A 27,647-nucleotide genomic window follows, 5' to 3' on the forward strand; every position below is an offset into this window, starting at 1 on the left:
CAATTTCATTTTTAACATCTCCTGAAAGGCCATTTGTGGCAAAACCTAAGTTTAGATGCTTTTATATAATAGAGCTGATTCACCAATAGAGGAAGCCAAAGACTATAGTATTGCCAACTCTCTTTAAGGTTTTATTAGTCTTAAACGCACTGGAATATAATTTATAAATCTGAAACTTTTAACTTTAAAATTAAATATTGTCATTTTAAACCCAACATAACTATGCAAAACATAGCTTTTGCATAGTTATGCAAAAGAAGACAGAAAAATTAGGCAGATGATCAGCAGTCTTTTATGGCTGAGTATATGTTAAAAACACATAACGAAATTAAAAATGTCAGAAGAAGTTTGAGGCAAAGTTTGATTCACTAGCAAGGGAACTCTGGGAAGAAATCTAATGTCTGAAATGATATAGGAAACAGGTGAAAGCCCGAGTAGATTGTATGGAACATAAATTGGAGAAGACAAACTCTTTATGTGAAGCTGAATTGGAAGATATAATAATTCTGGAAGTTCAGATTAAAGAATTCCAATTAAGATTTTGTGGAATACCTGACCAACCAGGAGAACATATCAGATTAAGGACAGTGAAGGCCTTGGCTCAGTTAATAAATAAAGAGGAAAAAGAAATAGGAGATGATTTGGGCAAGATTTCCAAAATAAATTCCAGATTTGCCATCATGATAAAGTTACCATGGGATGTTAGAATTCATTTTTTAAGAAGAATAACAAGGGATCAGGTTCTGGATTGCTATTTTATCAGCTGGTATAAAAAAGATCAATTGAGTTATTTTATATATAAACCTCAATTTAAACCCAAGCTACCTATAGCAGATGAATATGGTAAATTTGCAGTAGTTGAAATTGAACTCAATGGAATAAAATAAAAAATGTGTATAGGCCAAATGACGATAGAAGCATTTTTTTAAAAAAATTTAATGGACCAGTTACTGCACTTTTCATGTGGAAACTGGGGGATTGGAATGGAATGACTACACAAGCTTTGGGTATCGATCAACGGGATTAAACCCTCACAGTAAATTATAAAAGTCTTCCTTTGAGATGATGGAAAATCGAAAATTAATAGAATCATGGAGAAATAAAAATGGAGACACCAGAGAATATACCTTTTTTTCTGAAAGACATTAATCTTTTTCAAGGATTGACATGATATGGATATCTAAAAATCTCTCAAATAAAATTCTGAAAGTGGACATTCTGCCTAAATCTTTTTCTGATCATTATCCTGTGCTTCTGGTTTTAAGAGGAAAGAGCTCGATTTTTAGATGGAGATTAAATGAAGCTATTCTACAAAAGGATTATAAAAGACCAAAAGGAAACTGCAAGAGGCCTTTGAGAATAATTTAGGTAAAAGGAGAAGCTTAATGACAGTATGGGATGCCAATAAAGAGGTTATGAAGGGCCATTTTATGCAGCACAATCATTTAGGAAACAAAAAATCTCAGGAAATGACACAAAGGATATTGGATCCAATGAGACCAAAATAAATTCAACTGCAAAAGACACCCATGGATCTTATAGTTTTACACTATATCAAATTCTTACAAAAACTATTGTCTATGTTAACAGTACAGGAAATAGAAACAAAATTGAACTAGGCATAACAAAGAAACTTCAAGTTTGCAAATAAACTAGGGAGATGGTTGGCATATAAATTAAGAAAGGAAAAGCAAAAGACAATGTTTGGAAAAAAATTTGAAGGCTGTAATGTAATAAGATGCAATGAATTTATTAAAAAGTCCTTTCATAATTTCTATTCAAATTTATACAAAACACAGGAGATAGATATGTCAAAAATAGATGAATATCTTTGAAGGCAACAGCTGCCTAAACTGATTAGTATTAGTATTTATTAAAGTTGTATGCCGCCCTATTCCAAGGGGGACTCAGGGCGGCGAACAAACACATGGGGAAGGCGCAATACAAAAACGAACAAGACAAACAGAATACAGAGACAGATTAAAACTAAAATAAACGCAGCAATTCAAGTGGGGCCGGGAACTCAACAGCCCCAGGCCTGCTGGAACAGCCAGGTCTTGACGGCTATGCGGAAAGCCTGAAGGGTGGTGAGGGTCCGAATCTCCACGGGGAGATCGTTCCAGAGGGCTGGAGCAGCCACAAAGAAGGCTGGGTGGTCGACAGGCGACACTGGCTAGTTGATGGTATCCGGAGGAGGCCTAATCTATGGGATCTAATTGGTCATAGGGAGGTAATTGGAAGGAGGCGGTCTCTCAAGTACCCAGGTCTGATACCATGTAGGGCTTTAAAAGTAACAACTAGCACCTTGAAACGCATCTGGAGTCCAATAGGCAGCCAGTGCAGCTCACAGAGGATAGGTGTAACGTAGGTGTACCGAGGTGCACCCACAATCACTCACGCGGCTGCATTCTGGACAAGCTGAAGTCTCCGAATGTTCTTCAAGGGCTGAAATAGGATGGAGGCATGACCCCCATCCCTGGATCTCCAGAGATCATCGATCAGTGCGACAAAAGCAGTTTCCATGCTGTAGCCAGGCCTGAATCCAGACTGAAAGGAATCCAGATAATCAGTTTCATCCAAGGACCGCCAGAGCTGAGAGGCCACCACTTTCTCAACAACCTTCCCAACGAAAGGGAGGTTGGAGACTGGACGGTAGTTATTCAAAATGGCTGGATCCAAAGACGACTTCCTCAGGAGGGGTCTCACCATCGCCGCCTTTAGGAGGGGCGGGAAGGATCCCTCCCAAAGAGAGGTGGCAACTATCGTCTGGATCCAGCTATGTATCACCTCCCTGCTGTTCACAACCAGCCAGGAGAGGCACGGGTCCAGCACACAAGTGGAGGCACTCACCCCTCCGATGGCCTTGTCCACTTCCTCAGGCGTGACCAGTTGAAAATCAATCCATAAATTCCACTCAAGACCCTCCCCCGGTACCTCGACTGGCTCTGAGCAATTGGAGTCCAGGTCTGTCCAAATCCAAGCAACTTTATCCGCTAAGAACTGGGCAAATTCCTCAGCTCTGCCTTGTAAAGCGTCAACCGCATCCCTCCCTTTCAGGAGGGAGTGGGTTATTCTAAACAAGGCAGCTGGGCGCGATTCAGCAGATGCAATCAGAGTGGCAAAATATGTTCTTTTTGATGCCTGTATTGCCAGGAGGTAGGCTCTGATGCAAGCTCTCATTAGGGCTCGGTCTGACTCAGACTTACTGGCCCTCCAGCGGCGCTCTAGGCATCTCTTTTGGCATTTCATCTCCCGGAGTTCCTCGGTAAACCAAGGGGCCCTCCTGGATCCACTACCTCGGAGAGGCCATAAAGGCGCAATCTGGTTAAGAGCCTCCACCGCCGCTGAGTTCCAAGCAGTGATCAAGGTCTCCACCGGACTGTGGACGAGAGTATCAGGTATAACACCAAGAGCCGTCTGAAAACCCAGAGGGTCCATTAGGCGCCTGGGGTGGAACCACCTAATCGGTTCCTCCTCCCGACAGTGGGGGATTGGCCTCCGAAAGTCGAGCCTCAGTAGGAAGTGGTCTGACTATGACAGGGGCAGGATCTCAATACCCCTCAAACCAAGATCACGACTCCACTGCTCCAAGAGAAATACGAGGTTGAGTGTGTGACCCGCTGAGTGAGTCGGACCCTGAATTACTTGGGTCAAGTCCAAGGCTGTCATGGTAGCCATGAACCCCTGCGCCCCATCAGAGTGCTCGCCGAGCGAAGGCAAAATGAAATCCCCTAGCACCATAAGCCTGGGGAACTCAACTGCCAGCTCGGCTACTGACTCGAGGAGCGAGGGGAGGGCTGTTGTAACACTGTTGGGAGGCAGGTATGTTAACAACAAGCCCACTTGACCCCCAAGGTCCAACTTTACCAGTAAGGACTGACACCCAACAAGCTCCAGAGCAGGGATCCTACCAGGAACTAGAGACCTTCGGATAACAATAGCCACTCCCCCACCCCTTACTGGGGTCGCGGCTGATGAAAACCCTCTGGGCACATCTCAGGGGGACTTCTCCCTCCGGGCCCAGCCAGGTTTCAGTAATACATGCCAGGTCTTCCCCCTCATCTAAAATTAGGTCCCGGACGAGGGGAGCCTTGTGAACCACAGACCTGGCATTTAGCTACAGCAGCCTGAGACCAGGGCCCTGACTACTCACGCCATCTGGCCTTGGAGTGGAACTAATAGGGCCGGAAGGAGGGATCTCTAAAATGTAGCGAACCCTCCTTCCCCGGTAATGGCTCGCCCTAAAGTTCCCGCCATATCTGCCCCTCCCTGTTATGACCGTAATGTTCCGGCCCACTCCTGGGTCCGTGGTCACCCCATCCCTCCCTCTGGCTACCGCATTCTTCGACAGGCCCTTCGAATCAAACATCCTAGGCTGAGATTGGGCCTAGGCCCCTCTGATACTTCTGCAGTGCACTCAGTGCAGAAGCTACCCAGTTGTGGTCCCAGCCTACTCAGACACACAACACATCCATTCACCCAAGCAATCCCCACGTAGCAATTAAAAACACAAAAATACAACAATAATGGATTAATAAAAAGTGGGCTCATTCATGCAATCATACAATAACACCCATATCACATGCACTCCCCATACAAGTTAAAAATTGCCCAGTGGTGCAAGAAGTTCGTAGAAAGCTTATGCTAATATGGAAGAAGGAGTCCTAGTATTCCTGGTCTTCTCCTCTGGGGAGTCCCGCAGAGAGGGCAAAGTCCAAAAGTCTGGAGCAATAGGAAGTTAATGTCGATTGGAGGAAGGTGCGGAGCAAACTCCCCGCCCACGTCCTCTTTGTCCACTGCTTAAGTGGGAGTCTCAGCGAGGCTGGGAATGGCATCAATGACTCGATAACTGTTGTTGAGATATCAGAAGCCTTTAAAAAAATGAAGCCAGGCAGAGCCCCAGGCCCAGATGGTCTTACAAGCCAGTTGTCAGGTCTGGAAGCCATCTTTTGCATTAGGCCTTCAGACCTGGGAAATTTATTGCTGTGGGAAAATGGGAGTTTGGATTGAATGGAGTGGGATAGATATAGTCAAAATAACATTTCTTTCTCTGTGAGTCAAGGACATCTTTTTTATTATTATTAATTTTTAAAATTTTTTAATTTAAAACAAGTACAACATCCTTCTTTACATGCTATAGAAAGTGTATCAGTCGATCACAAATAAACTTTTGTACATCTCCTCCACAGTCAACAAACATAACTCATGTTAACTCAAGTGTTTTAACTCAGATATTCATACATATCACCATTGTCATATATCCATTTTCATTTGACTGTAATTATTATTTTAAAATATTAATAATAATAATACTCTTAAACAATACATGCCCAGACCAGTGGGGAAAAAAAAAAGAATCCGACAAAAAAGACAAAAAAGACAAAAAGAACAAAGGACAAGGCAGGGAAGAAAGAAAAAAAAAAGCAAAAAAAACAAAAACAAAAACACAGGTATATATTATATAAAAAATGTGTATCAGCTGGTTACAACATGTTTTGGTGCATCTCTTCCATTAATTCATATTAATTCAAAAATCTTGACTCAAATGTTTACCATATTGCCATCATTATACTTCCACTTTTAGTTAACTACAGTTATTCAAACATCCTTCAACCTTAACTATACCAAAGATTTAGTCCATAACCACATGCTGACATTTCATTTACTTGTTTGCAAAATCCTCTATTAACATCAAATCCTCATATCCTATTTTAGCTGAGCATCCATAATATTTAATACCAAAAAGTCCATCTTCCATGCAATGTAGTTTATTATCATTCTCCCTTCTTTATGTAGTTATATCATATATCATAACATTTTCCCCATATTAATTAATATTTAACTGTATATATTTTATTTTATTTTTTAATAGTGGTAATTATTGTAGTTAATAACCTTTATATATAGTCCAAAAGTATTTCTAACCTTCCTTTCTCATATCCAATTATTATGTATCATATCAACTCCATATTATATACATTACTATCAATATCAGTTATTATTCAGCTATATCTATTACAAATAAGAGTAATTAGATTTAGCTAATTTTAAGTTGTATTCTTCCATCTGTCAGCCTATGTCTCTCCAATAGCAAAACCTTCTCAGTCCTATTGCCATTTGATGAATAGATTTTCCAAATGCTTTTATAAGCAAGTCCAAACAGGGATATCTTCGCACCTTTTTGCTCAGATTGTCTCTGATGAAATAGTAATGTTGTCCCAAGCTAGTTAAACTTTTCAAATTGACTTTAATTCTCGAAGGTGGAATTATGGAATCTGCCAATGATGTTTCATAAAGTGTAGTTTCTTTAGCTCTCCCCCTTTCCAGCATAGCATTTCTTCCTTCCTCCGAGAAAGAACAGATGTCATTTCTCACATTTTCCATTTGTATTTCAGGAACATCCAAACATTCAGCGTTCTCACCTTTTCCTTCAAGTTTTAATGTCAAATAATCCAATTTTTTTTTCAAATCTTTGATAAGAATCAAACAGTTTTCGAAATGCAGAAAAGAGTGTATGAAGCGAGCCCTTGGAAATATAATTTGACGCCATGTTGTGTCGTAGTTAAAGACTCTAAGATACTTGCAAGTAAAAACACGCTGGGAACTGTGCGATCTTATCTGATCTTAGACCAACACAGCCAAGCAATAAAAGTGTCAGATTGTTAGTTTTACAGCCCACTTAGAAAGAGTCAGGGGGAGATGTTGAAGAATTCCTTAAAGCATTTAAGAAATAGAGTAACCACCAGCCATAAATCCATTACAAAAAAAGACCAATTCGCCGCTAGATTCTTTTGTTCTTTGGTTCCAATTAGCTTAAATTTTAGTGCGGACCGTCTCTCTTTGAGTGATAAAATCAGCTTACCAGTTGAATCCATTCATACCATTCTTAGGGGCAACCTGCAGTTTCGGTTAGCATATAGCTAATCCAAAAAGGAGTTGGCAGGAGGGGTTACTTCCACCCCCCAGAGACTTTGCGATCGTCTCTGAGGTCACTGGATCTCCCCTCACCTTTCACTGTCTTCTACGGGACAGCTAGGGTCAATGACCCGTCCAAATTCCTTCGGAATAGGGGAATTTCAGGAATAGCCTGAAACTCCATCTTCTCACTGCTAAGCCCCGCCTTCTTCCAGAGTCAAGGACATCTTGTCCTGCACGTGGAGTGCAATGACTGGGAGTCATCTCCAGTTCCCACGGTGCTTAATTGGACCATGTTATGGACATATGGGTGCCAGGCATGGACTTGGACTTTGGTTTGGGTGGGGAAAACCTGGAAACTATCATATTTGGGTTTTCCCTGATCTGCCAATATGACATCTCTAAGAAAATGGAACTTTGAGAAAGTTTCTCAAAGTCCTCTGCACGTCCTCATATGTTTTGAAGTTGTTCACATATGTGACTGTCTTACTATCATTATCAAATTAGTGAGTTTTCTCTTCCAAATCCTATGGGACTTCATTAAAATAGGAGCAACTGACACTGAATAATAGTATTTATTGTCCCCATCCTATTCCAACCCATAGCTGGAAGCCCAAAAGCTCTGTTAGTTGATTTGATAGTATTTTGCTCTCTCTAGTTTTGTCTGAAAAACATCTCCAGAAGGCATATCAGTCTGATCTACTTCAAAGATCTTGTTTCAGACAGAGGCAGAAAGAAAGGTGTTCATGGAAGATGTTGGTATTGGTGGAGTTGCTGTTAATAGTATTGCCTGAAGTGGAGAGCAAGAATCCTAGCCTTCAGTGTGACTTTCAGGAGCCTCTTCCTATTCAGCACACCTACCATCAGCTTGGAGACATTAATATTGCTGGCATTATTTCTGCCTTATTTACATCTTCTGATCCCATTGATTTCCTTCAAGATCCTTCTCAGAGTGTTCATAATAGAATTATGTAAGTATATCATTAATTTATTGTTAAGTTCTTAACTTTGCTGGTAAATCACATGATGCTTGAAATATTTCCTCTAATGGCAAAAACTCCAAAAAGGAACATCTAAAATAGGATGTCTAGATTTATTTTATGTAAAGTTATATTTCACTTCAGTTTCCAGGCAAAGTTGAAATAGAGATCAAATTTGCATTTATAACAAATCACATCTAAATATCTATTAATTTACATGTATGTATGGTTATATTTATGAAGTTGTCACTTTTACTTTACTTTACTTTTGCCTTTATTTGTATGCCGCCCTTTTCCCTAAGGGGACTCAGGGCGGCTCACAATTCAAAAGGGAGGGGGAAACAACAAACAATACAGCATATTAAAAGAGAAAAACGCAACAATCACACCATTCGAGTGGGGCTATAATCTTAACCCCAGGCCAGCCGGGACAGCCAGATCTTTACAGCAGCACGGAAGGATTGGAGGGTGGTGAGGGTCCGAATCTCCACGGGGAGTTCGTTCCAAAGGGACGGAGCAGCCACCGAGAAGGCCCTCCTCCGGGTAGTTGCCAGTTTGCACTGGCTAGAAGATGGGATTCGGAGGAGGCCTAATCGATGCGATCAAATCGGTCTGGTGGAGGTAATTGGCAGTAGGCGGTCTCTCAAGTACCCATTTAAGAAAGGGGAAGAACATATTTCCCATGATAGGTTTTCTCATTGATATTTCCAAAATGCAGCCATTTCCTTCTGCATATAAGCAGCTGTGGTTTGGTAGTGGGCAATTCTCACAAACTACAATATAGAAATAAGAATTATTAAACACATTCCACAAAGTATGCTGTACTGGAGGTTTGCAAGGCACATAATGCGAAACATTCTTAATGTATTTTTTAAATTGTTTTACAGGGTACTTTTTCAGAATTACCAGCATATCCTGGCCTTAGCATTTACTATAAAACAGATTAATGAAAATCCCCATATTCTAACCAACATCACGGTGGGCTTCCACATTTTTAATAGCAATTTTAGTCCAAGCTGGACTTACTTTGCTTCAATGGTTCTACCTTTCACTCAGGGAAAATTCATCCCTAACTACAAGTGTGGGATCACCAATACTTTGGCTGCAGTCATTGGTGCACCTGACATCTCCCTTCACATGGCAAGTGTGCTGTGTATCTACAAAGTTCCTCAGGTAAGATTTGATGTAGATATACACTATCATTCTGCCATAAATTCCTAAACATCTGCATTCTTCTCTATGTAAAAAGGAGTGACCTTTAGGATACGTAGATATTATTTTTGCATGCATGGTATCATGAGTAAGTGTCAGTCTGAATAGATGGTGAAGCTATTTGACCTAGCAAATTCCAGATACTGAACTAAGACTCAAATTTGAAATATTCACAATAAATTTCACAAAAAATGTATTTACTGATACTTCAAGATTGACATCTTGGTTGATATTTTCCAATTAACGCAAATAGTTACATCATATTTCAGTATATAAAAATAACAAAACACTCAAATCAATGTGTACATTTTCAATGGCTCACATATATGCAAGGATTGCAATTGCTATGTTTATCTTTCTGTAGTTGATATATGGCTCTGCTCCAGCCTTGAATAAGGAGACGCAAGCAGTTTTCTTCCAACAAATGTTTCCGAATGAATCCTACCAACGCAAGGGCCTCCTTCAGTTATTGCTGTATTTTAGATGGATCTGGATTGGAATTCTTGTAGTAAAGGATGAAAAAGGAGAGAAATTCCTTCGGGAAGTGATTCCCACATTTTCGGAGCATGGCATCTGCATTGAATTCATAGCAGAGTTACCAAATGTAGCTTTTTACAATGATTTTACTGATATGGTAGATGAAGGATTACATATATTCCATGTTCTCATGAACAGCACAGCCAATGTGATAATCTTATATGGTGAAGCTCGGTCCTTAGCAATTCTGAGAACTTTCCTCCAGTTTTCAGAAGTGGAGGATTTGCCAAAAAAGAAAAAGATCTGGTTTATAACTGCTCAGACAGATTATACATCAATTGCCTTTCATAAATATTGGGATATCCATTTTCTACATGGTGCTTTATCCTTTGCAGTTCACACAAGGGAGATCCCAGAATTCCATGAATTTCTTCAGAACTTGAATCCAAACAACAACCAGTATGATCATTTTCGAAAAGATTTTTGGGAACAGGCATTCGATTGCTTCTTCTCAACCTTGGAAACTGAGACCTCTGAGAAAAAGTGTACTGGACAGGAGAGGCTTGAGACTCTCCCCACATCTGTGTTCGAAACACTAATGAGCAGCCAGAGTTACAATATTTACAATGCAGTCTATGCTGTGGCACATGCTTTGCAATCTCTGCATATCTACAAATCCAGAGAAACAGCAATTGTGAAAGAAGGGAAGAAACAGTTTCATGATCAATTGTGGTGGAAGGTAAGTTTGTGGTGGAGAAACCACCATATCTGTAATTACAAGATGTATCCATAAAATTTAGTGAACAATAATTTTTTGTAGGATTGACACTAGGTTTAAATCTGAGATAGAGTAATAGATTAACCAAATGAAACTTTTTATGTGTTCTGACCTAGGCTTCCTGATACAATAAAAATCAGACACTTAGAACCAAATACATCCCCTCACTTTGGAGAATTCACCTCCTTACTACATTCCATAACTCTGCCATGTTAGTCTATTAATAAATAGAATCTTTTGCAAAAGGATTCTCAATCATGAATGAAAGAAAGAGAATGTTGAATAGATCCGAATACATGGCTTAAATACATTTTGAACAGGCAAATTAAAAAAAAGTTTTTTCATTCTGGTGACCTCCCCAAAACCTCCTGTTTTTCATGAAACTGGGCCCGGTTTCTGGAAAAAAAAAGGTGGGGGGGGTATCCATAGCCTTTAGGAGGCTTATAGAATGTGACTTAGGGGGGTTGGGGAACTGAGCAAAAAATTGTTTTGGGTGACCCAAAATCCTGTATTCAGTGTATAAGATGCACCCAGATTTTCATCATCTTTTTTTGAGGGAAAAAGGTGCGTCTTATACTCCAAAAAACGCCTAAAAACTGTAAGCTTTTTGCCTATACTGCAACAAATTCCCAAACCAGAAATCCCCTTTAGAATTCCCTTACCTCATCATGGCAGTTTTCTTCCTGACACTGTCCAAAGTAATGTCAAGCTGACCTGAGTTTTATGTTCTAATCAACCTTATAGCCTTGTTTTTCCCCAAACAAACCCTTTACGTAATTACTTATCTTAATGTTTTACAGATGAGCTGCTAAAGTTATAAAAAGTGTAAATATGGAGTCACTCGGGTTCTTTTCTTTTACAAGAATAATCCTATTTCTCTCAGAATCATCAACCATGGTATCCTTCTGCGACGCCTGGGGGAGGTGGGAGTGAGAGGCACCGTATTATGGTGGTTCTCTTCTTACCTCTCTGACAGGTCACAGTCGGTGTTGGTTGGGGGGCAGAGGTCGACCCCTAGGCCCTTCGAGTGTGGTGTGCTGCAGGGTTCGGTCCTGTCCCCCCTCCTATTTAACATCTACATGAAGCCGCTGGGTGAGATCATGCGACAGTATGGGGTAAAGTATCACCAATATGCTGATGATAATCAATTATATCTTTCTGCCCCTTGCCAGCTCAGTGAAGTGATGTGCTGATGTCTGGAGGCTGTTAGGGTCTGGATGGCGGCGAACAAACTTATGCTCAATCCTGATAGGACTGAGTGGCTTTGGATGTTGCCCCCGAAAGACTGTTTGGACAGTCCATCCTTAACCCTGGGGGAAGAAAATTTACGCCCCTCAGAGAGGGCTCACAATTTGGGAGTCCTCCTGGATTCGCAGCTGAAATTGGAACATCATCTGTTGGCTGTGACCAGGGGGGCTTTTACCCAAGTTCGTCTGGTGCACCAATTGCGGCCCTATTTGGATCAGGATGCACTTCTAACAGTCACTCATGCCCTTGTCACCTCGAGGCTGGATTATTGTAACGCGCTCTACATGGGGCTACCCTTGAAAAGCGTTCGGAGATTGCAGTTAGTTCAGAATGCGACCGTGCGGGTGATAGTGGGTGTGATGAGGTACACCCACGTTACACCTATCCTCTGTGAGCTGCACTGGCTACCTATTGGTTTCCGGACTCAATTCAAGGTGTTGGTTATCACCTTTAAAGCCCTACATGGCTTAGGATCAGGATACCTTTGAGATCGCCTGCTGACACATACCTCCCAGCAACCAGTAAAATCCCATAGATTGGGCCTCCTTTGGGTGCCATCGGCCAAACAATGTCGGCTGGTGGGCCCCCGGAGGACAGCCTTCTCTGTGGCTGCTCCGACTCTTTGGAATCAGCTACCCCCAGAGATCCGGACCATACCCACTCTCATGGCCTTCAGGAAAGCCGTAAAAACTTGGCTGTTCCGGCAGACCTGGAGATGTTGACCTCACTGTTGAGGTCCGGCCCTGACTAGAATGAATTTATGAGGGATGACTGTTGTTTTAAATTGTATTGTTGTTATGTTTTTTTTATATTTTCTTTGTAAGCTGCCCGGAGTCCTTTGGGATTGGGCGGCATATAAAAGCTATAAATAAATAAATAAATAAATAAATAAATAAATAAATAAATAAATAAATAAATAAATAAATAAATAAATAAATAAATAAATAAATAAATAAATAAATAAATAAATAAATAAATAAATAAATAAATAAATAAATAAATAAATAAATAAATAAATAAATAAATAAATAAATAAATAAATAAATAATAAAAATGGACATTTAAGCCATCAGAACTAACCCCTGCTTAGTGCAGGATTTCAAATTCTAGCATCTCAGCAGATGTTAATTATACCTCTCTTTGAACGTATCAAGTGAAAGAAAGGGCACTGTCCTCGATCTCCAATTATCACTGCTGAACCTCTTCTACTGCAACTTTGTTTCATGGATAGAATATAATTTCTAAAAATAATTTTCCAGATTAATTTTAGATTTTATATTCTAAAAGTAAGTCTGTCTTTCATTTTTATACTGTACATTTTACAGATCGTCCTTACTTAACTTTGGTAAGTAACTTGAGAAACCGCCTGCTGCCGATTACCTCCCTTCGACCGATTAGATCGCACAGACTGGGCCTCCTCCGGATTCCATCCGCCAGTCAATGCCGACTGGCGACTACACGGAGGAGAGCCTTTTCTGTTGCAGCTCCGACCCTGTGGAACGACCTCCCCGTCGAGATACGCACCCTCACCACCGTCCAGGCCTTCCGCACAGCCCTTAAGACCTGGCTATCCCAACAGGCCTGGGGATAGGTTTCCAATTTCACCCCGCCCGAGTGTTGAGTGTTGAATGCAAGTTGTGTTTTTATCAATTTATTATTTTATTCACATATTGTTTGTTTTTGCATTTCACCCCCTTCCCTATGATTGTAAGCCGCCCTGAGTCCCCTCAGGGAAAAGGGCGGCCTATAAATCCTAATAAACTAAAAAAAAACCTAAAAACTGGTAATTAGGGCCTGAAGTGTTGCCAATTTCCTTTGGTAAGTGTCCTTTGACCATGAATTTTAGCAAATGCAATTCCAGCAATTCCCAGTTTCCATTGTTAAGCAAGGACTGTCCAGGTTTTTAAGCACCTCATGGATTACAACTTTTCAATTTACTTCCAGTTTCTGCCTTGACTTTGCTTGAGGAAAGCCAGCAAGAAAGGTTTCAAATCACAATCATGTTTTGCAACTTTGGGATGTTGCAAAAGTCAGAAAACCAATGGCCAAGTCCCAGTATTGTGATCATGCTATCACAGGGGTATTGCGACAACTGGAATTTCAGGAAAGTCATAAGTACCATACATTCTGCACCATTGGAATTCAAATGTTTGATGAACAAGTGACCATTGAATGAGGATTACTTGTACTTAAATATTCCTGTGTTGTCTCATATGTAGAGACCTCCAAGACATTTTCAGCCAAAAAGATAGACCAGACTGAGAAATCAACACCATGTAGGTCAGGACTAATTTTATTGCAAGAGCTACAGTAACTGAATCTTGTAATGTGCTGAGTCCTGTGCTGAATCCTCCATTATATTCTCTTTCTTTGATATAGTATGGCTTCTCTGAAATGTTTTCTCAATTCATGTTTCTTGGTCAAGGTTCAAGCTCTTCTTATTTGACTATTGCCTTGATAGCGGCTCTCCCTCTTGTCATTCAAGATCATTCATGCGATCTTTAGAAATGTAAATATTTCCACATTCATAACACATTCGCTGGAGGAGAAGGAGCCTGACTCCCTTTGTCTTTTGCTAGCTGATCAGGAATGGGGATATCCGACATTGTAGCCCAGTTCTGTATATGAGCCATTATTGAATGGATATCACTCCTCCAATCCCGGAGTCCTTCGGGATTGGGCGGCCTATAAATAAAATTAAATTTACAAAATTAAACTTACAAATTGAAGTGATTCTGAACCCCATCTAGGTTACCATAACTTAGCATGTCTTATGATTATTTTTCTCTCTGATTTGAATATAAGATAATATATTCATATATATAATATCTACATAAGACATATTGTAAGCGGAAAGATGTGTGTGTGTGTGTGTGTGTGTGTGTGTGTGTGTGTGTGCACATGTGCATGTGTTTGTTTATGTACCCTGTTTTCCCCAAAATAAGTCCTCCCTGGATAATAAGCCCAATTTGAGTTTTGAGCAGTAATCCTTCTTCTGCAAATATTGCAACACAGCAGCAGCCATGAGGTGACCATGCTTGTTACTTCCTGTACTTCAAAAATAATAAGACCTTCCTGAAAATAAGGCCAAATGCTTATGTTGGGGGTCAAAAGAAAATAAGATGGGAAACACAATATATATGTATCATCCATCCATCTATCTATCTATCTATCTATCTATCTATCTATCTATCTATCTATCTATCTATCTATCTATCTATCTATCTATCTATCTATCTATCTACCAGCTCTATCTCCATCTCCATTTCCAATTCCGTCCATCCGTCCGTCTGTCTGTCTGTCTGTCTGTCTATTATATATAAATATACATCTTTTAGTTATATTTTGTTTTATTTTGTGAGTACATTGTCCCTAGTCTGGTGGATTTTAACAGTAATAATTGAAATCAAATTTTAGTATGGCTACAACAAGTATAAGAGCCTTTCTAAGTAAGAAGAGTATTCAATTTTATAGCCCTATATATTCTATTGTTGTGGTTTAATCATTAAGTTGTATCTGAGTCTTTGTGACTTCATCGACCCTTGCATCCCACACCCCCTGTCCTCCACTGTCTTCCATACTTTGCCCAAATTAATATTAATTATGTTGATGACACTATCTAACTCTCTCATTCCCTGTGGTCCTCTTCTCCTTTTGCCTTCAATCTTTCCCATATCAGGGTTTTTTCCAATGAATCCTCTCTTCTCGTTAGGTGGCCAAACGATTTCAACTTTAGTTCAGTATCTGTCCTCTAAAGGACATTCAGGATTGATTTCCTTTAGGATTGACTGTTTTACTCTCCTTGCAGTCCAAGGGGCTTTAAATAGTTTTTCCAGCACCACAACTCAAAAGCATCAACATTTCAGATTTCTGGTCTAACTCTCACAGCCATACATTACTATTGGGAAAACAATAGCTTTCATTATACGGACTTTTTTCAACAAGGTGATGTCTCTGCTTTTTAATATGCTGTGTAGGTTTGCCAGAGCTTTACTCCCAAGGAGCAAGTGCCTCTTAATTTCATGGCTGCAGCCACTATCTGAAGTGATTTTTGAGCCTGACAAAATAACTCTGTCATTTCTTTCTTCTCCTTCTATTTACCAGAAAGTGATAGCACTGAATCAGAGGTGACATTCAATTTTTCCCTACCAATTCTGTGGGTGTGGCTTGGTGAGGGGATCCTATGACTGAGTGCGCTTGGCCAACATAATGTCACTCATGGCCATGCCCACTGTCACATGTCCCCACCACTTGGACTGGATGCAATGATCTTAGTTTTCTAATGTTGAATTTCAAGCCAACCTTTGCACTCTCATATTTTACTTTCATCAAGAGGTTTTTGATGAAGGTAAAACTGCAAAGAAGACCAACAAAGGCCTTGAGACAAAAACGTATGAAGAACGGTTGCAGGGTTTGGCTAGTCTAGACAAAAGAAGGACTAGGTGACACATGATAGCTGTATTCCAGTATTTGAGAGGTTGCTACAAAGAGGAAGGGATCAATTCATTTTCCAAAGCATCAGAGGGCAGGGCAAGAAACAATGGATGTCTTGGAGCTCCTCCTTCCTCATGACTATAGTTGTTTTAATGTCCCTTTATAACAAATATTCCAAAACTTAAAACAAAACCACCTAATGGCATTCCATTATCTATTTTCTTTCCAATTTTTTTTATTTTTTAAATAAAAACAAATAAAATCATCCTCCATTACAAAGTTGTAGAAAGTGTGTCAATTGGTTACACAGAGTTTCCATGCATCCCTTTCACTGTCATCATCTCTAATTCATATCAAATTGCCATCCCAATATTGTAGAAGTAAAGACAAAAAAATTAATCCATAGATAAAAAAGGAAATAGAAGAAGAAAATACAAAACTTTCACTTTAAAAAAGTAAAGAGTAAAAAACAAAAATTCACAAAACTTCCATCAATAGAAAAAAAGATAACACACTGTCCAAGAATGCTTAATTCTGCAACTAGAGCCAAGGTGGCGCAGTGGTTAAATGCAGCACTGCAGGCTACTGCTAGATCAGCAGGTCAGCGGTTCAAATCTCACCGGCTCAGGGTTGACTCAGCCTTCCATCCTTCCGAGGTGGGTAAAATGAGGACCCAGATTGTTGGGGGCAATATGCTGACTCTCTGTAAACCGCTTAGAGAGGCCTGAAAGGCCTATGAAGCGGTATATAAGTCTACTGCTATTGAAATTTATTGAAATTGAACTTTTTTCCTTTTCTTTACCAATTTAATTTTACTTCAATCTTTTTTGGGCACTCTTTTATAAAAATAAAATTTCCTCACCAGATGGACACACTTTCTCTTTCTGCTTTCCTCTCATTGCAGAGCTGTCCCAACTTCAGTAACTTGGGGCTGTGCTTATGTTGCCGGCAAGAAGAGATTCTCTTGAACCAATCAGGGACTTTGTGGTGTCCCTGAGATAGCAAGACGTACTCTTCCCTGTCACCATCCCTTCAGGATGGCTTAGGTCCGAATGGACCATCCAGCAGCAAAAGTGTCATCGTGACGTCAGCTCTCGTCTCCTTAATTTTATTCATTTTTGGTGTTTTTTTTGCAACTCTACGTTAGTTTTATTTCAGTAATCCAAAAAGTTATCTCTACCTCTTTGTTAGAATGATTGTTATGTTATTTGTTCGATACTGGCCTACAGCTTAAATAAAAAAGTGTTCATATTATCTATGTTTAAACCAGTGGTGGGTTCCTACGGTTCAGCCGAACTGGTCCAAACTGGTAGGAACCCAACACTGGTTTGGCAGCTTACCATGCCCCCAAACCGGTTCTCCCGGCAGCTCCATAGGAGCTGCCATCATAGAATAGAATAGAATAGAATAACAGAGTTGGAAGGGACCTTGGAGGTCTTCTAGTTCAACCATCTACCTAGACAGGAAACCCTATAACATTACAGACAAAGTGTTATCCAACAACGTCTTAAAAACCTCCAGTGTTGCAACATTCACAGCTTCTGGAGGCAAGTTGTTCCACTGATACATTGTTCTAACTGTCATTAAATTTGTTTTCAGTTTTAAGTTGCTTCTCTCCTTTATTAGTTTCCACCAATTGCTTTTTGTTCTACCCTTAGCTGCTTTGCAGAATAGTTTGACTCCCACTTCTTGGTGGCAGGCCCTGAGATATTGGAACACTGTTATCATGTCTCCCCTAGTCCTTCTTTTCATTAAACTAGACATACCCAGTTCTTCATATGTTTTAGCCTCCAGTCCCCTAATCATCTTTGTTGCTCTTCTCTGCACTCTTTCTAGAGTCTCCACATCTTTTTTACCTTGTGGTGACCAAAACTGATTGCAGTATTTCAAGTGTGGCCTTACCAAGGCATTATAAAGTGGTATTAATATGCCACGTGTTTTTGATTCTATCCTTCTGTTTATGAAGCTTAGAACTGTGTTGACTTTTTTTGGGAGCTGCAGCACACAGCTGGCTCATATTTAATGTTTTTGCTTCTGTGCATGCACAGAATGATTTTTATTGCTCTGCATGTGTGCGCAGCTGCACCAAGCACATGTGTGGCACATCCATGAGGGAATCGGCAGTAGAGATTGCCAGAACACATCCATGGTTTAAACAAACATTCATATGTATATTTTGAATATATGCATTATTTCTCTCTCCCCCTGTCCTCTTCTCTCTTTGTTCCTATCTGAATATCAATGAATTTCAGGTTCATTCTTTTCTGAGAAGTGTCAGATTCAACAACAGTGTTGGTGAAAAGATCTCATTTGATAAAAATGGAGAGTTCATTGGTGGATTTGATATTATCAACTGGATCACATTCCCAAACCAGTCCTTTGCAAGGGTCAAAGTTGGAATGATAGATCCCACAGTTACAGAAAAGAAGTTCTTCAATATTTCTGTAGATTCCATCACTTGGCCAGTAGGCTTTAATCAGGTTAGCTATTTGAATCTAGATTGGTCTGCATTCATTTAAATATATTTATTGATGAAAGTCTCAGAGCATCATCTCTGACTAACCCAGATACAAATGTCCTTGTGTAGGAAAAAATATCAATACTGTTTTATTACTTTTGTAGCAATTGCTATTGAATATTTGAGGTTTTTATTTTGAGGTTTTATTGGGATTTATATGCCGCCCTTTTCCCTGAGGGGACTCAGGGCGGCTTACAACCACAGGGGAGGGGAAGTGCGAGGTCAAAACAAAACAATTGGTGAACAAAAGAAAATTAATATTGTATCCTTTCCTGGCTCATTGTTAATTATGGACAATGTTTTTCAGGTTTCGAAGTAAGAGCTGCAAGCCAGCATTCTAGATTGCGGATTTCAAGTTAAGAAAACCAAATTTAATTAGCCAGCACAGAATATTTCTTTGGACAGTGATGATGTGGGTTATCAAAGACCATAAATATCAATAACTGTAGAAATTTAATTATTATTTTGAACCAATTTTATCTACAATTATGTCATCACATTATTTTTCATCTCTTGATTCAAAAGTAACACTAACTCTCCATGCACTTCCTTTCCTCTCTATATCTAAAAATATTCTTTTTCATTCATCGATAGGAATTACCTTCATCTTTGTGTAATGATCCTTGTGAGACGGGATACAGCAAGGCCAAGAAAGAAGGGAAGTTGTTTTGTTGCTATGATTGCCATCGGTGTGCAGAGGGGAAAATATCAAAGGAGAAGGGTAGGAAATGTCTAAATATAATAGGACTAAGACATGATTGCACAGCACTATAATTTCTATTAATTCACCTACATTCTTATTTCAGATGTAGATGATTGTTTTCCATGCCCAGAAGGACAATATCCAAATCCTGGCAAAAATATGTGCATTCCAAAGCGGATCACCTTTTTGTCCTATGGAGAACCTTTAGGGATCAGTTTGACTGTTCTTTCTCTTTGCTTTTCTTTATTGACAACTATGGTAATCACAATCTTCATTAAACACAAAGAAACTCCCATCGTCAAAGCCAACAACCGGAATCTCACTTATACACTCCTAGTTTGTCTTCTCCTCTCTTTCCTTTGTGTCTTTCTATTTGTTGGGAGGCCCAATACATTTGTTTGTCTCTTTCGACAACCAGCTTTTGGCCTCATCTTTTCTGTGGCAGTTTCTTGTGTATTGGCCAAAACCTTTGTTGTAGTTCTAGCTTTTATGGCCACCAAACCTGGTTCCAAATTGAGGAAATGGGTGGGTGGAAGAATGGTCAGCTACATTATTCTTTCCTGCTCCTTTGTTCAAATATGTGTTTGTGCTGTGTGGCTGATAAGATCCCCACCATATCCAGATTTTGATACGCAGTCAATGTCTGAAGAAGTCATCTTGGAGTGCAATGAAGACTCTGTCATGTTCTACTGCGTTTTGGGCTTTATGGGTTTCCTTGCTCTGGTTAGCTTCTCTGCTGCTTTTTTAGCTAGGAATTTACCTGACAGTTTCAACGAAGCCAAATTCATCACCTTTAGCATGTTGGTCTTCTGCAGTGTTTGGTTGTGCTTTATTCCAACCTACCTAAGCACTAGGGGAAAATATACATTGGCTGTGGAGATCTTCTCCATGATCTCCTCCAGTGCTGGATTATTGGTGTGTATATTTCTTCCCAAGTGTTTTATTATCGTGATGAGACCTGAACTGAATGATAAACACCAGCTCATGAAGAGAAAGTTTTAACAAATCTCTCTTTGCTGAGAGAGAGATGGACACACACACACACACACACACACACACACACACACACACGTAGATAGATAGATAGATAGATAGATAGATAGATAGATAGATAGATGGATGGATGGATGGATGGATGGATGGATGGATGGATGGATGGATGGATGGATGGATGGATGGATGGATGGATGTTGGAGAACTTATCCACTTGAAGTTAGAAAGCATCATGCAATTAGATTGGTGTTCTTTGATCCCCTGTTCCCCGAGTTTTGTACAGTTTGAAATTCTTTTTCCTTCTGGAAGTTAGTTAAAATTGGGGCCATAAATGTATAAATAAGGACAAATGGAAATATTGACATATCAGCATGTGATAGACAATATTGACTTAATATATAGATTAAATGTGAATTGAGTATTTATCTTTACTGGTCATCTTAATTTATATGCAGACTAGAATGTGTAATAAGAAATGGGGATTAAACAACAGCGAGCCTTTCATTTAAACAAGGAAGATCTATGAATACACGTTAGTATCCAATTTACATAATAGTCTCCTTATATTTTGATCTAGGCTTCACAAGAACATGAAGCATACTCCTTGCTCTGACAAAAACTCCTTTTATTAATTTACTGTAAATTATGCTCATTCACATCCAAACAAAAAGTCTTTCAAGGGAGGATTTACAGTCACAGACCATGTTTGACATGGAAAGCTGACAGGCTGATATCTGCAAAACCTGACAAGGAGTCTTGGAGAGTCATGATTAAGCAAACTAATTGTCTCCTGCAAACTCCACTCCCTTTCATTCCTCTTTTATTTCCTCTGGGAGAGGTCCTTCATTGTCCACCTGTGGCCTTCCCCCAAAGTTGACCCCTGTTCTTTAGCTGCTCCCTTTGTCTACAACTCTGTGCATGTGCATACTGGGAACAGACTCCAGCTCTTCATCTGCCTCACTGATGACTGACTCTGAAGGCAGCTGATAAGTGGCATACGGCTCTGGCTCACTCTCTGCCTTTGACACAGAGCCCTCATCAGAGCATTCCCAGACTCCAGGACTGGCCCACGTTCCCCCCCAACCTCCTCACTGTTCGAATCTGCTGCTAGTTCCACTATCAGGCCACAACACCGTCAAGGAAATTAAATCAAGTGAGATGATTGTGTAGAACAGCATGTTCCAGGGTCATAAGTTTGTTTGAGTAGGCAGAGTTTTGCAACACTTGAATGAGATGATGATTCAACCTATGTTGTAATCTATTGCCATGATCACCAATGTCAGATGCCAACTTTCCAAAAAATTGCACTGGTGGATGAAACATAACCCAAGAAAGTGTTGCAAAATGATACAGCTGATTACAGATGTGCACCCCAGCTTAAACAAATATCAAAGGGAAAATCTTGAGCAGCAACCAGAAGAGACCATCATACCAGAACATATAGAAAGACTGGTGGCCACCATCAAGACTACTTCCAAAAGACATGCTGGGAAAAGGAAAAAGAAATGACAAACAACACTACTCAAACTAAACCCAGATTAGTGCATATATATATGTTTTCTGAGGTTTTCGCAGGTGTTAGTATGTAGGTCTCTAGTTGTTCGGGTTTTCTCCCACGTAGAATTGGAGATGTCTTGGCGACGTTTCGACGAAGTCTCATTCGTCATCTTCAGGCTGCTTCAGACTACTTCAGGTTTGGTGTTTCCAGGAGTAGTGTGAGATCTCGGCTGTTTGTTCCTTTTAACTGCCAGTAGGGGATTAAATTTTAACTGCAGGTAGGGGATTAATTTTAATTGTATATATATATACACGTATGTGTGTGTGTGTGTGTATGTATATGTGTATGTGTATGTGTATGTGTGTGTGTGTGTGTGTGTGTATATATATATATATATATATATATATATATATATATATATATATATATATATATATATATATATATATATATATACACACACACATACATACATACATACATACATACATACATACATACATACATACATACATACATACATACATATATATATATATATATATATATATATATATATATAATGATGCTGATGATGTTTGTATGCTTATACATTAACACCTTGGACATCTGGAATTACTATGTTTTGTCACACAATCACCAGAAGTTCTGGTTGGATTTGGCATTTTTATCTGAATATTGGACCTGGCATAGGCAGATGTAGATATTGCATGTGTTACAGTTATCATCACTGGATGTAAACTGCTTCAAGTAAAGTTGCCTTTGGCAATTTGTCAGTGCCAATGTGGTTCATGTGGTGCTCCAATTGTTTGGTATTTAACCCAAGATACCTATTACTATTGGTACCACCTTTGCTTTTTTTTGCCACAGTCATTCTATCTGTATTTGCCATCTTTGTATTTTGTTATTGTCTCAGTTCATTCTCTTCTACTTTGTTGTCTCCATCTACTGCCATGTCTAAAACATGATCTAAAACTTCAAGTGGTCTTCAACTTACAACCACAGTTGAGACCCCAACATTCATTATTAAGTGGTGCAAATGTTAAGTGAGGCATCATAGAACTGTGGTGGCACAGCAATTAGAATGCAGTACTGAAGTCTAATTCTACCATAAGTAGCTTGATCCTGACTGACACAAAGTTGACTCAGGTTCAGGTTTTCCCAGATGTGCCAACATGACTCTCTTAATAAATTGGAACTTTAAGCAATACCTTGCCTTGGACTCTGATTTAATTTTGGATGTCATTTGGAACCCTGACACTTGGATGCATAACAAACACTCCTGTAGCCCATTTTTTCACCAGATGTACAGTAACTCCAAAACCTTAGATTGGTCTGTCTTGACATATATGGGTTTTTCAGAACACACTACATCAAGGTTTACCTTCACTGGCACTCAAAGAACTGCCTCACATTCACCATATGTTCAGAATGGATTTGATATTTTTTAATCTGCATATGAAATCCTTCCCAAAGACTCTTCTGTTGGAATCTTCCACCTTTGAAGTCAATGGAGGTATTAGCTCTGATACAGACCCTCTACAGTTTTAGGCTTAGAGTGTTTCCTAAGCCAGAAGAATCCCAAATCCCGGGATAGGGGGAGGCTTTGGAAATTGACCCTTTTGCTCAGGGGCTGCAACTAGTTTTATACTCAGTTCGGTGATCACATGCACGCATGCCTAAAGCACTTGTGTGAAGCATTCAAACAGCAATTTAAAGCTCAGCTCTAAGGCAGCCCCTGTAAGCAGAATAGCGAAGGTGCAGAAATCAGCTGTGCCATGTGAATCGACTGAGCTAGAAAGAAGTAAATATAGGACAGGATAGGACAGGGGTGGTTGGGTGTGGTCAGCTGATTGTCAGAAGTGCCAGTTTGCCTGAACCTGCCTGATCCAGCAGCAGCCAAACACTGCTTTAGCTTCCTTGGGCAGCCAAACACTCTCAGACTGCTTCTTGAAGAAAAAGAAGAAGTAGTCAGATGAATCCCTGGGTGGGGCAGGGCAATAAAAAAAATTAACTGTAGAAGAATCAGCCATTCTCAATGTACAATCAGGGTTTCACTGCTTCTTATACACTAGATTGGTTTTTTTTTTTTGCATGTTTACCTTTCATACAAAAAGAGACTTTCTCCAGTTGCAGCCTGCCATTTCCATTTTTGCGGATCTATCATCATTTTTGAGGCTTTTTTGATTGAAAGATAGCAAGAGGGAGGAGATGAGATATCCGAGCCAAACAAAGAAGCTGGAAATAACCTGAAACTAAAACATTGTGGACACTGATCTTGAAAATACTTTTGCAATTTTTGGCTTAAAACTTTCAGAGAACTTCATATAATTAGCTCAATAGATTTGTTTTTTGGAGTTTAAATAAGAACTCTCAGTACAAACGTCTGAGACTGCTATGAGGTGGGTTTCATTTTTGACATCTCCTGAATGGCCATTTGTGGCAAAGCCTAAATTTAGAGGCTTTTTTATATCAAAGTGCTGACTCACCAATAGAGGGAGTCAAAGACTATAGTATTGCCACCTCTCTTTAAGGTTTTGTTAGTCTTAAACCCAGTGGAATATATTTTATAAGCCCATAACTCTGAAACTTTTAACTTTAAAATTAATTTTTGTCATTTTAAACCCAAAGACATGGCTATGCAAAAGAAGACACAAATATTAGAGAGATGATCATCAGATATAGAATTCTTAAAGCCTTTTAAGACTGTGTATGTTAAAAACACAAAACCAAATTAAAGAAGAAAGATTGAGGCAAAGTTTCAGTGACCAGCAAGGGAAATCTGGGAAGAAATCCAATGTCTGAAAGGATATATGAAACAGGTAGCCCTAGTAGATTGTATGGAGCATAAATTGGAGAAGACAAACTCTTTATGTGAAGCTGAATTGGAACAGATAATAATTCTGGAAATTCAGATTAAAGAACCCCGATTAAGATTTTGTGGAATATCTGACCAACCAGGAGGAGATATCAGATTAAGGATGGTGAAGGCCTTGGCCCAGTCAATTAATAGAGAGGAAAAAGAAATGAAAATTGATTTGGACAAGATTTACAAAATAAACTCCAGATTGGTGATCATGAGAAAGTTACCATGGGATGTTATAATTCATTTTGTAAGAAGAAGAAGAAGGGATCAGGTTCTGGATTGCCATTTTATCAGCTGGTATAAAAAAGATCAGTTAGAAGTTATTTTATATATAAACCCCAATTTGTCTTATATATAAAATCCCAATTTAAACCCAAGCTACCTTGGATAGTGGAAAGAGGGGGATATAACTAAGGCAGAATATCAGCAAATAGCCCGAGCCTGTAAAGATGAAGTGAGGACTGCTAAGGCTCACAATAAAGAAAGGCTTACCACAAAAGTAAAAAAATCACACAAAAAGCTTCTTCCAACATGTTAAAAACAAGAAAAAAGTAAAGGAAACAATTGATCCATTGCTGGGAGAACGTGGCAAGAAGGTGACAAGCAACAGGGAGAAAGCAGAACTATTTCACTCGTTTTTTGCATCTGTCTTTACACAAAGGGAAAAAAACAGTCCAACCTATCAAAAACAGCATCACAAAAATCAGATAAGGAACACAAATTGAAATAGGGAAGAAAATGGTAGGTGAGCACCTGTCAACCCTAGACGAGTTCAAATCACCAGGACTGGATGGATTACACCTAAGGGTTCTGAAGGGACTGGCAGACGAGATCTCAGAACCACTGAACTATATTTTTCAGAGAGCACCTGGAGCACCGGGAAACTACCAGAGGACTGGAAAAGAGCTGATGTGGTTCCCATCATCAAAACAGGGGGAAAAACAGATCCAGGAAACTATAGACCTATCAGCCTGATCTCAATATGAGGAAAGATTCTGGAAAAGACAATCAAGTAACAAATTAGTGAACACCTAGAAGTAAACAAAGTAATAGCAAAAGTCAACATGCATTTTTCAAAAAAAGATCATGCCAGACTAATGTTATTGCATTTTTTGACAAAATTAGTGGACCAGAGGAATGCCATTGATATAATTTACTTGGACTTCAGTAAGGCATTTGATAAAGTAGACCATAACCTACTACTAAATAAAGTAGAAAAATGTGGGTTAGACAGCATCACCACCAGATGGATTCGTAACTGGCTGACCAACCACACTCAATGTATAGACCTCAATGGAACTGCATCTACATGCAGGGAAGTATGCAGTGGAGTACCCCAAGGCTCTCTTTTGGGCCCAGTACTCTTCAACATCTTCATCAATGATTTAGACGAGGGGATAAATGGGGAGCTCATCAAATTTGCAGATGACACCAAACTGGCAGGAATAGCCAACACTCCAGAAGACAGGCTTAAGATGCAGAAGGATCTTGACAAACTTGAACATTGGGCACTAGGTAATAAAATGAAATTCAATGGTGAAAAGAGTAAGGTTCTACATTTAGGTAAGAAAAACGAAATGCACAGGTACAGTATAGGTGGTACCTTGCTCAACAGTAGTAACTGTGAGAGGAATCTTGGAGTCCTAGTGGACAACCATTTAAATATGAGCCATCAGTGTACAGCAGCTGCAAAAAAGCCAACACAGTTCTAGGCTACATAAACAGAGGGACAGAATCAAGATCATGTTAAGTGTTAATACGGCTTTATAATGCCTTGGTAATGCTACACTTGGAATACTGCATTCAATTTTGGTCACACGGTGTAGAAAAGATGTGAAGACTCTAGAAAGAGTGCAAAGAAAAGCAACAAAGATGATTAGGAGACTGGAGACTAAAACATATGAAGAACGGTTGCAGGAACTGGGTATGTCCAGTTTAATGAAAAGAAGGACTAGGGGAGACATGATAGCAGTGTTCCAATATTCAGGGGTTGTCACAAAGAAGAGCGAGTCAAACTATTATCCAAGGCACCTGAGGGTAGACCAAGAAGCAATGGGTGGAATCAAGGAGGGAAGCAACTTAAAACTGAGGAGAAATTTCCTGACAGTTAGAACGATCAATCAGTGGAACTGTTTGCCTCCAGAAGTTGTGAATGCCCCTGTCAGCGTTCCAAGTATCATGTAGAATTAAATCAGAGACCAAGGCAAAACGACCCTTAAAGTTCCTATTTAATAAATCAGACATCTTGGCATTATGCTATGAAATCCCAATACTGGAAATGACATCAGAATTTCACCCAGTTAAAAGTACATGATCTTGTCCCCACACCCACAACCCATCACATGGTCCAATCTTCGTCTTCCATGCTGGCATCCACACCCAGCTGCTTCTGGTCAGGTGTACTAGTGCGGAGACAAAATACAACCTTGGCTTCTAGAAAAGATTGATAACAATACATTCCACAATCTTACTCCTGTCTATTCCCCCCTCCCATCAACTATAATAATGAAACAGCATATTGAAATAAGAGAAAGTGTGGCAGGCCAAAATTCTAAAAGGAATATAATTGCAGGCCTGACAGCTCCAACACTGGAAGCCTTTTTTTATATAATATTTTTTTAAATTTTTGAATAAACACAAACAGACAAAACACAAGAAACGCCACAAAAATATCTTAAATATCTAAATTGTAAAGAAGGGTGTCAATTAGTTACAAAGAGCTTTTGTGCAACCCTTCCACAGTGATCACCTACAATTCATATCAAGTTATATGTTTAAAATCAAAAAGAATTTGTATGTATGTATGTATGTATGTATGTATGTATGTATGTATGTATGTATGTATGTATTCTGAGGTTTTCGCGGGTGTTAGTATGTAGGTCTTTGGTTATTCGGGTTTTCTCCCACGTAAAATTGGAAGTGTCTTGGCGACGTTTCATTCGTCATCTTCAGGCTTGTTTGCTTGGCTTGGTGCTTTCAGGAGCAATGTGAGATCTCAGCTGTTTCTTCCTTTTAACTGCCAGTG

At 39.5% G+C, this 27,647-nt stretch overlaps 1 protein-coding gene across 1 annotated transcript; it reads left to right on the plus strand.

The window, feature by feature from the left end:
• Nucleotides 1-7,668: 7,668 nt before the first annotated feature.
• On the plus strand, nucleotides 7,669-20,267 carry LOC148046465 (vomeronasal type-2 receptor 26-like). The gene is made up of 6 exons (XM_087714758.1): nucleotides 7,669-7,886; nucleotides 8,783-9,068; nucleotides 9,472-10,323; nucleotides 18,297-18,524; nucleotides 19,157-19,283; nucleotides 19,369-20,267. The coding sequence occupies exons 1-6, from the start codon at nucleotides 7,669-7,671 to the stop codon at nucleotides 20,265-20,267; spliced, it is 2,610 nt and encodes an 869-aa protein (XP_087570884.1).
• Nucleotides 20,268-27,647: the final 7,380 nt, after the last annotated feature.

The sequence above is a fragment of the Thamnophis sirtalis genome, unplaced genomic scaffold (genome assembly GCF_051295495.1).
Source record: "Thamnophis sirtalis isolate CommonGarterSnake01/CBP01778 unplaced genomic scaffold, rThaSir2_p1.2 scaffold_4, whole genome shotgun sequence".
Classification (NCBI taxonomy): Eukaryota; Metazoa; Chordata; class Lepidosauria; order Squamata; family Natricidae; genus Thamnophis; species Thamnophis sirtalis.

What these genes read in the sequence shown, in the direction of transcription:
- LOC148046465 (XM_087714758.1), top strand. Translation starts at nt 7,669, where the DNA reads ATGTTGGTATTGGTGGAGTTGCTGTTAATAGTATTGCCTGAAGTGGAG. An exon ending in AGTGTTCATAATAGAATTAT is followed by an intron (nt 7,887 to 8,782) that starts GTAAGTATATCA and finishes ATTGTTTTACAG; the next exon opens with GGTACTTTTTCAGAATTACC. An exon ending in GGCCAGTAGGCTTTAATCAG is followed by an intron (nt 18,525 to 19,156) that starts GTTAGCTATTTG and finishes ATTCATCGATAG; the next exon opens with GAATTACCTTCATCTTTGTG.